General features: G+C 45.9%; 2 protein-coding genes across 3 annotated transcripts in view; one reads left to right on the top strand and one right to left on the bottom strand.

The window, feature by feature from the left end:
- Window positions 1-2,658, top strand: part of LOC126995183 (doublesex- and mab-3-related transcription factor B1-like) — a 159,940-nt gene extending 157,282 nt beyond the window's left edge. Inside the window, 2 exon segments of the mRNA XM_050854487.1 lie at window positions 234-924; window positions 927-2,658. Coding sequence (XP_050710444.1) covers window positions 234-924; window positions 927-1,174 — 939 coding nt within the window. The 3' untranslated portion in view covers window positions 1,175-2,658.
- Window positions 2,659-8,582: 5,924 nt separating this feature from the next.
- The window catches only part of LOC126995177 (protein brunelleschi-like), a 48,403-nt gene continuing 45,181 nt past the window's right edge, over window positions 8,583-11,804 (bottom strand). For both annotated transcript variants that reach the window (XM_050854479.1, XM_050854480.1), the window contains exon 19: window positions 8,583-11,486. In XM_050854479.1, the coding sequence (XP_050710436.1) occupies window positions 11,292-11,486 (195 nt within the window). In that variant the 3' untranslated portion in view covers window positions 8,583-11,291. The remainder of the gene's footprint in view (window positions 11,487-11,804) is intronic.

Below are 11,804 nucleotides of genomic sequence, written 5' to 3'. Positions count from 1 at the left end.
AGTCCTTTTCGTACAAAGTAATGTCAGCTCTTTTTCATGAACTATAACTGATACGTAATACTTTGCTTCGTTTTGTAATCTATCATAGTAACTTTAAATTATTCTTGAACAGTACAACTCATTTGATGTGTGATAAATCTCTCTCTCTCTCTCTCTCTCTCTCTCTCTCTCTCTCTCTCTCTCTCTCTCTCTCTCTCTCTCTCTCTCTCTCTCTCTCTCTCTCTCTCTCTCAGGAAGGGTGGACGAACCCAATGAAAGAGTGTACTAAGGGTAACAACCCCACGTGGGCACCAGACGACTCCAGTGTCTCCGCCATCCCCCAGCCACCACCGCCGCCGCCGCCGCCCCAGGGTCACCTGCAGGAGCACCACAAGACGTCACCCATCTACACCAAAAGCGATCACATTCTCAGTTCACCGCCGGCTGCCGAGTGCACAGATAGCACGAGAGTGTCAGTGAGGTACGACTGCTACAGGCCCCTCCCACAGGTGCCGACCGTCCCCAGCGTCCTCACCACACTGTCCAAGTACGGGCCTGATATGAGTCACCCGCAATACCTGCCGGCAGGAGAGAGGTTGTGTGGGGCAGGGCGGTGCATGGTGGGTGCCAACACTTACAACCCTCCCCAGGTCCCGCTCAGACCACAGCCCATCCCCGCCGCTCACCTGTCTCGCCCTCAAATGGACTTGCAATTCTTAGGCTTCCCGTACCCGCCCGCATCCATGTTTCAGTCCCTCCCCCAACCCAGTGCGCTGTCCATGTGTGACAACTTCAGGCTGCACCACCCGACGGCGGCCCTCAACGAGTCCTTTCACACGGCAAGGGCGGCCTCCCATCACACAGAAGCAGGCGGGGTCCACACTCCTTACACCGCTGGTCTCCCTTACTTCACTTCGGCCCTCATACACCCCAGTGCCAAACCTTCCCTATCACTTATGCCGGGCTCCAGAGTGCTGCCCGAGTACGGCCACCCGCTGCCAGTGTTCAGACAGCAGCACCAGAGCGTGCATCTCGGAGCCTTCACCAGGGGCAGCTCCAGCAACGTGATCTAGACGCAGCTTCCATGTCATGCACAGGATTATCTCAAGAGTGTGGATCCAGCGCTTCAAGCCAAGGAAAAAAGCGATGCTTCTCTTTGAATACCGGTTCCGTATTCTTACACCCCAGTAATTAAATGGTTGTTGCTAAAATGCGTTTAGTTTCTGGTAAAAAGATGTTAGACTGCGAAGAAACGGTTACTTTATATGATTGAATGAATGCGCGCTTATTTCGGGTTCCTGAAACACAGAAGGAAGGGAGAGGGAGGGACGCGTCTCTCTGCATCTTGAAGACGTGGAGAAACACGATGCAATGAGAGAACCCAAAGCCCGTTTAGGGACTATAAATATTTAAGTTTCAATATGGGCTTTGAGAGAACCTTCGACCGATGCAACGAGACTAACGAAACACAGCCATGAGACCAGTGGCGGAGCGACGTGGCGTGCGCGACACCGAATTACTTGAGCAAAAAAGAAAAAGAATAAATAAATAAAGAAAGTAAGATATTTGGATGCCAATGGACTTTAGGCAAATTGAATGCAGGATATTTGAACCTCTAAAACATTTGATAGAATACAGGAAAACCTTAGACTTCAAATAAAAAAATAAAAAACGGAAAGAAAAAAGAAAAGGACGAAGAAAAGATATTTGGACTAATGTAACGAAGCACAGATCCTCAGTCATAAGAATAAGCGGAAGCAAAGAAAAGAAACAATCAGAAAACAAAGCAAAAAAAGAAAACCGAAGGCACAGCATCGGTGCTAACGTTCCCCAACAAAAGGATGAGTGAAAAGGAAGAAATTACAAAAGAGGAAAAATATGATGCTGATAAATCATATACTTTGCTTCAAATTGAGGATTTGTATCGGGCTGTGAGTGACTATTATCGTTCTTAAGTTAAGGGCTGTGAAGTGAAAGACTGTGATATGAGGCTGTGGGCAGGACACACACACACACACACACACACACACACACACACACACACACACACACACACACACACACACACACACACACACACACACACACAGTTGAACAAATACAGATACGGAGACGGGACCACACGAGCGTAAGCCCAGGCCCTGTGACACTACAACTAGGTAAATATAACTAGGTAAACACACACACACACACACACACACAAAGGTCATCGTGCTCCCCTTACAACCCTAGAGGTCCCAGGTTCGATTCCTGGTTTGAGTGGAGACGGATGGACAGTTTCTTTTCATCCGTGCCCCGTGTCCACCCAGCAGTAAATAGGTACCGTGTGTCAGTCGAGGGTTGCGTCCCGCCCATGGAGGTAGAATTGGTGGAGTCGACACGGCCCGCTAATCCCATTCATTGAGGTGAAGCCGACGAACTGTCAAATTTACGGTCAAAAAGACAACACCTGACACCTGGCCGTAAAAATGACAGCTTGGGCGGTTTCACTTAATTGGGCTGATGTTGACTCCACCAATTCTACCTCCATGGTCCCGCCTCCCGAGTGTGTAGGTGGGAGGATTCAGACATAACCAGAGATACGTCACTCGCGAGGTCAGACCATGTTGAATTACACACACACACACACACACACACACACACACACACACACACACACACACACACACACACACACACTGGCCACAGCGAACCCATTCTTGTGAGAGAATGAAAACTCCAGGTTGTGGCTGTGATTGATTTGTTTATCCCTTTTTTTTTTTCTTTTTTTTTTGTAGTAAATATTTCAGTGTTCTTTCCTTTCGTGTCAGTTCGGGATTTTTCCTGTTCCTGTTGAGACATACAATAAATAAAAGTGTGGTGTTTTGTTCTGTTTTGTTTTCCTCGTCTCTCTCTCTCTCTCTCTCTCTCTCTCTCTCTCTCTCTCTCTCTCTCTCTCTCTCTCTCTCTCTCTCTCTCTCTCTCTCTCTCTCTCTCTCTCTCTCTCTCTCTCTCTCTCTCTCTCTCTCTCTCTCTCTCTCTCACACACACAGGGCTATTTTACTGACAAGAAATAGATGTCCAACAATAAGTCAAGCAAGCAGCTGAACACCTATATACCTCTTCGGAAACAAACGCTGCCATCAAGCCGAAAAGAGTGGAAAAAAGGTCTGAAGGGAAGGTAAAAAATGAACTGATAAATTTGCTTTTGTGCTCAATTATTCCACTAGAGGCTACTTGTAGATGCTAGTACTTCAACGGGCAACAGTAAACTCGCTGAGAATGGCAGGGATGTAAGTACTGATGGCTGGGATACAAGTACTGATGGCAGGAATACAAGTACTGGTGAACACTCACGTAAATGAACACACCTGCTGTCTATGGGTCTCGATCATATTCATCCCCGGACATTTTCCCTCCGGACATCTTCCCCCTGGACAAATTCCCCCTGGAAATTTTTCTGGCATTTTCCCCCCGACAAAATCACCTTGGACAATTCCAACTGGATATTTTCCGCTCCAGACATTGCCCCCGTAACAAATTCCCCTTGGACATATTCACACTCGACTCGACCAACGCTAAGTAAGCTCTCAAACTTTTTAAATCTTCACTACATTAATATATGTAGACTCGAATAGAGTGTATGCAATATTTATAAAATCAGAGAGAGAGAGAGAGAGAGAGAGAGAGAGGACGAAGGGGAGGCGAATGACAAGGACGAGGAGAAGGCGGGTTAGGATGGGTTGCAAGGGTGGGCGTGCGTGCGAGGGAAGTAAGATTAGCTTAATTAATGCAGAAGGCGTGACTCCGCAGCATCCTTGGTAGGGGGAAGTGGATGGGATGAAGGGAAGGATGGAATGAAGAAAAGGATGAAGGTTTTTTTTTTTTTTTTTTTTTTTTTTTTTAGCTGAAGAGGCCCATCTTAGAAACTCCCCCTTCCTAAGCCCTTCCTGCGAGATCAGTTTCAACGATACCAGTGTGCTTGCGATGAAGAGAAGGATGTTTTTAAAGGTGTAAGGGCCCATATTACAAGCTCCCTCTTCACAGGTCATTCCCTCGAGACCAGTTTCAACGATATCGGTCTTCTTTTTTTCAACAAAGGAGACAGCTCAAGGGTAACAAAAAGTATGGACCTTCTTCCTTCTCCTCTATTCTCTTCGTGTTTTCGTCCCCTTTCTCCCTTCTACTCCATTCCGTTCTCACCTCTTCCCATCCACCCTCCCTCTCCTGCTTACACTCCCTCTCTTCCCTCTCCCTTATATCTTCCCTACTCTGATTTATAGAACCGGCCTATGAAATACGAGTAAGCGAATCTAACATTAAAAGAACCTAACTTGGATCAACCACGATATGTAACCTAACACAACGTACAAGTAATTACCCCCCCCCCCCCCCCCTTACGTCCAGAGCAGAACAGGCGGCTCGGGCACGCCTTACGAGAACACGAAAAAAGCTGAAAAAATAAATCACATGGCACAATACCTGAACCCACTGGCATGCACGGGGGACACCTGCACGTTACCTGTGGGAGAGAGAGAAAGCATGTTAGCAGCCATAGAGTTGAGGTTTATTATAAGAAGCGTTACTATCGCCATTACTGTTACTGCTATTGTATTTGCTGGGAGGGAATATGGGCCGCTTTCACAGTCACGTTTGTTTTTGTTGATCGTTACCAATGAGCGGCGATCGCCGCTACCAACAAGAAATACGCTTTCACAGTCGTCTCTCGTGGCGCTGTTTGTTTGCATCAGTGCCAGAGACTGGAACCTCTGGTAACGGAGCTCTGGTGGCCGGGGGGCTCCCCAAAGGAGCTTACCAATGACATCAATTAGTAAATAATACAAATTCTTGCCTTCAAGTGGTTATATTTCTTTAAATGGATGTTAAAAAAATATTACACAATACAGCAACACGTTGCAGGACTTCAGTGGTAATGAGAAAAAATTAGAAGACTTTGAATGACATGAACACACTTCACCTGCTGACCAGTAAACGTCCTGCTGCGAATTTCAATTTGATTGATTGAATGTTTATTGTTGCAAAATACACAATAAAGGAGAAGGGAGGACTTTAATAGCCTACTTGTCACCATTGTTCACCGGTTATGCCTTTATGGTCAAACTTTCGTATGTAACTTTTCATATGTATGCATGGGGCATACATATAACGAAATCAGCCCTGTTATGGAAAAAATAAATCTGACGTCTGCTAAATAAGTGTGAATAATGAACAGGCGTAATGAATATATATAGATGAAGAGTCTGTCGTGCTGACATCTGCCAAATAATATAACTTTAATACTTGTCACCATTATGAAATAAATTTTCAACTATTATCCCTAGGAAATATTAGGCTATCAGCAGATTTGAGCGCTACGTGTATTACGAGGCACTCCACATTTTATCATCATATTTATTCTTCACAGTTATTTTTTTTATATATATTCTTCACGTTTACTTTTTAGTACGTTTATTTTTCACATTTATCCTTCATAATCCTCCGCTCAGCTGATGTAATGTTGACATTTCCCGCCGCTCCGGCATACCAACACAGCCGAATCACGCGCCTTCGTCTTGCCATGATCGTTACCACGCTGGTAGTCGCCGATACCACGAAAACAACTGTGAAAGCGGATCGAGGCGATGGTAACGGCTGCGACCAGGATGGTAGGGCCTTTGGTTAGGGTGCGTACCAGACGACTGTGAAAGTGGCCCTATAACATGTGAGCAATTGTATTTACTTTTAAAGACATGTAGCTGGATTATATAAGTGTAGTAGTAGTAGTAGTTGTAGTAGTAGTCAGAAGTACCGTTCAGTTCGCCAAGGTAATCGTTTCTTTCACTTCACCGATGTCAATGGAAAACTCTAAGCTCATTCTGTGCCAGATCCTTGAATTGGTGTCTCTTCCTTCTCAACCTCCCGAATCTTACAGCCGTGACCATGTCCGGCAGGGGACGTGAGTGCGTTACAGATTGGTTCAACCTTTGTCGCGAAGTTTGTTCAGAAATTGTGTCGGTTGGTCGCCGGGGACAAATGTTGGGAACAGTGAACAAGCCAGTCCAAATTGACGAGGCTTATTTTGCTGGTCGACGCAAGTATAATCGCGGGAGGTTTCTTCAGGGAGACGACTCTGCAGAAGAGGAAGATCCTGATCCTGTCCAAAACAACCGCAACCATGGTCGCCGCATTGATGGACGGTGGGTGTTCGGGCTGAAACTGGGGAGGGACGTGAGGCTCTTCGTGGTGGAGAAGCGGGACAGAGCTACTCTGGAACCAATCATCACGCGGGAAGCCAGGGTCAGAGATCCAAGCTGCTGCTGGATTCGTCCACAGTACGGTAGATAACATACCAAAACAGCACCAAATAGTGACGAGTTAAAGTTAAATAATCACTCCGTAACGTTTATAACATTTTACATACAGCTACCATTTGCAGCGGCTATGAAACGAGTACTAAAATAAACAATTCCATCTTATAGAGAAAAGCCTCCTGAACACGATGGTGTATACAGATTGTTCATAAAACGCCAAATAAGTGGAGCACGGAACTATTCATAAAAACATTTCACCTCATCCCTGGTTTGCCCCGACGCGCCGACAGGAGTGGGTGCGAGGCTATAATGGTCTGGGGACCGCGTTGCCACGACAACCCTCGCCTCGCCTTGCTTTCTCGCTCCCTGTGTGTCCAAGTTCACATATTTGACAAGGCTTTCATAGGAGTTTGGGGCATTTCTAGGGGTATACTTTAAGATCCTGGTGGTAGTCTGACCCTTCTTTTTCTTCTTCTTCTTTTTACGTGTACGCCAATAACACCGGTAGGCTTTTTCTTGAGAGGCCTAGATGGTAGCGGTCCCAGCCCATCATGGCGCAGGCAAGTGTTTATAGTGGCGCTATCTCCTCTGTATCATGAACCTAAATAAACACTCATTAGAACCCGACTAGTCTCCTGTTTGGCCTTTGGAAATAGTTGATGTGACAGGCGGGAGCGTCCGACAATACCACCTGAAGAATCAAGACTATTCTCTCTTTTTTGGACACTCCTTTGATCTCTTTTCAGGAGCAGGGAGTAGCGGGCTTTTTTTTTTTCTTTACGCCCTTGAACTGTCTCCTTAGCTGTAAAAATAAATAAAAAAACGTATATTGGGAATGAGCAAACAGCAGGGCACGGCTTCAGCCTACCCTGCCCTCCCCTGCCTCACTCATGGCCTGCTTCCCTTCCTGCACCGGTTCTCACCCTTCCACACCGGTTCTCACCTTCTCCTCGCGTAGGGCCGCCCCAGCCACACGCCACACCGCCGGGGACCTCAACACGCACGGCACACACGCCCTCACTCAGTCACTTTCCGCGGCAATCTGGCTCGTGGTCACTGTTGCCGGATTATCGTACTCCTAGCATCGTATATATCGGTTTCTGGCCCATAACTATTGCTAAGAAACATCAAGAATTAACCATTTTTACCATAACTATATATGAAGCCAGTTATTGGGGTGAAGGAGATAGTTCTTGCGTCGGAAATCGGCAAACATACGAGGTTGAGTACGATAATCTGGCAACGTTGCGAGTCTTGGTGGGCGCATGGAGGTAGAATTTGTTGGTGTGAAGGAAGGAGTGTACTGCACATACTAACTGACCACTGACCAGACGTGTGCAGTACTACATGATTTTTGTTTCCTTCGCTGTCCGTCAGTAGTTGAGGTGTGTCGGTGCACCTGACGACCACAATGCGCACAGCGGTTCCTTTCCCTTGCACACACTCATTTCTCTTTATCTGTACTATTTGACTACAAACGGAAGAGTTAAGGTGTTGTTTTGTAAGCGAACACGATTTTGCAAAGGGTTCAGTGAGTGCCAAATCTTCCGTAATGAGTTTGCTGTGCACTAAGTATATCAAACTCGTGAGGGACCGTCCATGAGGGTTCTTCCTAGTACTATAAGGCAATAAGGCTTGACTTACTGAAGGCGTTTTATTTCGTGCCAGACTCAGGAAGACACTCAACAGGTCATCTTACCCCTTATAAGGAATATCAACTATACTTTGGCCTCTCATATATGGGTGGTTGGGCTGCACGCTGTGTTCCACGTTGCTCTTAGGATGCCAAGCCAAGACATCAGCCACCACTCAGTGCAGGACTAACGCGTGAATTACTGGCATGACACAGCGTCTAGTCAGATGTAAGCGCTACCACGGCTAACTTGTAGGACCCTCGATGCAGTTTTAATTAAGCTGGTAACCTCTTCATTATACCTGCTGTCACTGTTATCAAGTAGCACACCTGTTAGCTAAGGCAGCACCTCTCCACAGCAGCTCATTTCAGACTGCAGCTTTTTGTGCCTCCTGTTGTCTGGGTATCTCAGTGGTCTGTCTCCTCAGTGGTTTGATCGACACTGGTCTGGTCAGAAGGACTCTGGATGACAAACATTACTGCCCTTCTTGCCAGTAACAAGGCAGGTGATGAATGCTGGCAGACATCTTCAGGGTCAAGCTTTGGGAAGGGTATTCCTTGGAACAATGTTCAGCTGTTTGACAGCAGCCAGTCCTGAGCTTCCCTTTCCCAGCACTGAGCCACTCACAGAAGATCCTTGAGGCCACACTCATGATAAAAGGAAATATTACATCACCATGACTAAATTGACATTTTATTAGGTTCATATGAACATATATACAGATATAACAATATAGAGAGGATTTACAATAATATCTATGGTGTGATTTTCAGGAGGAACATATCAAAATGTTAAAAAAAATCATAAACACGAACCAAAATACAAAAAAGTCCAAATTTGTCTTTCAAACTTTATAAATATGAAGGAATCGGTGAGACGCAAGAAAACCCAAGCCTTAACACACACTACGCACCCACGTGGTTACTGCCAGGCACATAAGGGGCGGCAACGCCCTTCCTGCTACACGCATCTTGGCACGCCACCTGTACACACACACACACACACACACACACACACACACACACACACACACGCGGACAGTCCAGTAATCTCTCACTAGTAATCTTATTGCTCAAGAAGTAAGAGTTTGAGCTGAAGGAAATTCTGCAGCACAATAGAAGATACAGAGAGGTTGGAAAGCATGTCCTTCATCCCTCTTAAGTTTGTGAAGCATCAGAGAAGCCCAGAGTGTAGCGTGGAGCTGAATGGTGAAGGCGTGGAGGGCTAAAGAAAAGTGGAACCAAGCTATAACCCGGCACCTGACCTGACCTCACTCACCTCAACTGACCTGACTTGACCACCTTCCCCACACACTACAGCTTAACATATAAAAAGTACCTTGTGCATAAACACCTGAATAAACTTGTTGTGTGGGGACTGAGGTTCTTTAGATAATACAAACTCATGACTTTAACAACTTTAAACACTCTATCAGATTATGAAGCACAGATAAATCAGTTATGGCATTATTATACATGACTTCAAACTCTCTTGAGTCGCACTACAGTTTGCAGCACCTCAAGTTCTCTCCAGCACCAAAAAAAGTTCACAGGTACTCATTTGCCCTTGACAACTAAGACTGCTTATTCCTGTTTTTAAGTTACTAGATAGACAGCACGGCCAGATCATGGGATAGATTATGGTTATGAGGTGAAGTATTCTTAAAGTACTTAATATCATTGGACCATAACCCAGCTTTGTTCACTGTCACAAGACAAGACAAGCACCGTCCCCAACATGCCTGTATATTACTCCTGTTTAATTATTCAGAAAGGTCACCAGTGCCACTTAGATTCCTAATGTCATGGTGTTACTGTAGCTGAGGAATGTGTCTTGGGAGGAAATGCCTGGCATCAAGTGTTTCAGTAACACTCTTCATTGTGTGTACAGCACATGGGTGTGTCAGGTGGAGGGGCAGGGTCTGTCCGAGCCCATGAGAGCAACCCGAGGACAACACAACACGGCCCACAACACCTTCAGCTAAGTGAAGAAAAGAGTCAAGCCGCTGCAGTAAAGGGGGAGATGAAGGACTTGTGGCTGCTGAACTGAGGGTAAGAAGAAGTTGACTTTTGTTCTTGTTAGGCACCAAGGCAGCTGTAAAGCAACGTATCTGAGTGAACAGAGTAAACAGTAAGCTAAGAGGTAGTGGTGGTGGTGACCCCTTGATGGAAGGAAGGTGTTTGAGTATTTGGTGAAAGATTTCCGTTTCTTTCGGTGGTGAGGAAGAGATGGCGGAAGGCGAGTCACACCTCAAACATCAAAACATTTTTCTGGATGTGTAAGAATTCACTCGTAAAAACGTTGCAAAATGAAGCAGAAAACAACTAACTAAACAACTAGTGAGGGCTCTAGTTACATTCCTTTTTTACATTATCATACACTCAAATATACATATCACAAAATTCAAAATGCACAAATATTGTGCTGTTGTACATCTCAATCAGTATATCATCAGGGCACCTTAAGATACAACTATATAAACTGTGCTCAATATACATATCACTCTATGGTACTTTGGTTGTATTAATGCAATTCATATCATACAGTATTTTGTCGTATAATTTCACACCCTTATGAGAGTGCCGCTGAATCAAGGCAAGTTTCTGAGCGAAGGTTCCCACCGCCTCCTCTGATGGGGCCGGTGGGAGCGCCGAGTGGCCGGGCAGCACACACACTGTCTGTCTGCCCTCCAGAGCCAATGGTTTGAATCTGACCACAAGTGAAAAATGCATTTTTACCACACCTCTGAATAGTAAACACCAAGTAGTACTCCAGCGAGAAGACAACCATGAAGAAGTATCTGGAGTGTTAGTCCTGAGGGTGGCTACGAGGGTGACATCACGGACACAACTACTGCCTCTATGGGTCTTGCTAACACAGGCATTCGAGGGTGAGTTCCAACACTCCTCACAGTAGCAGGAACTTCAGCAGGCTTTCAGCAGTACCAGGAGGAAGACCACCAGTGTAATACTGCATCGGGAAATACTGCTACTGTTTCCAGGGTTAGGATTAGGAGACAAAACAACCCGTCCCACTGCTGCGCTACGTTACGAGTGCTGCGTTGAGGTCTTGGGCATAGAGTGAGTCTACTGGTTAGTATACATGCCAGTCTTGAGCTGTTTTAGTCCACCTTCATAAAAAAGCGCATATGAAACAACTTATCTGCACTGAGGTCTTGAGTGTACAGTGAATCTACAAGTCACATGCAGGTCAACTCGGTACAGTTAATCCCCGTATAAAAAGGCTCACACAAAACAACGTATCTACATGGAGGTCTTGAATACATGTCTAGTAGTTGCATGCAGTTTCCCTTCGTCTGTTTGCAGCGTTTCCCAGTGACAACCTATCCATCCCTGGCATGCACCACCCTCTCGGCATGTCTCCGGCTTCACACGTCTGTCACGGTGATCTCAAGCGGCGGCGCAAACTTCCAGGCGTGTTGGTGCGCCGGCGTGATGTTCTCGTAGAAGGACGTCTGCGCTGCCGCCGCCGCCGCAGGGGAGCACGTCACCTCCACCTTGAAGACGCCGGCCGTGAAGAACACCAGTCCGCAGCAGTGACGGAACTCCTCGCCCTCCTTCAGCTGCACCGCACGAGGGGAAGACAAAGTTCAGTATAAGGAAGTCTCAAAATTAAAGAAGATTAGCTAAAGTTGTCTTGAAATTAAGGAAGATTAACTAGTCTCAAAGTTAAGGAATATTAGCTCAAGTAATCCCAATATAAAGACTTACATATAGCTAGATAACCTTTACTGAAGTCTCCGGATTAAGGAGAATTACCTATACAACAAAATTCTCTCGGGTAAATAGGCTACTCTATCTCAGGACAGGGAGAGGCACTATACACATAATTTTGTCTCTCAGTATAAAGGCACTAAACACAGGTATTCTCTCTCTCTCAG

This window comes from Eriocheir sinensis, chromosome 7, assembly GCF_024679095.1.
Source record: "Eriocheir sinensis breed Jianghai 21 chromosome 7, ASM2467909v1, whole genome shotgun sequence".
NCBI lineage: Eukaryota > Metazoa > Arthropoda > Malacostraca > Decapoda > Varunidae > Eriocheir > Eriocheir sinensis.
Note: the sequence above shows the minus strand (reverse complement) of the source record. Positions and strands in the feature narration are given on the sequence as shown.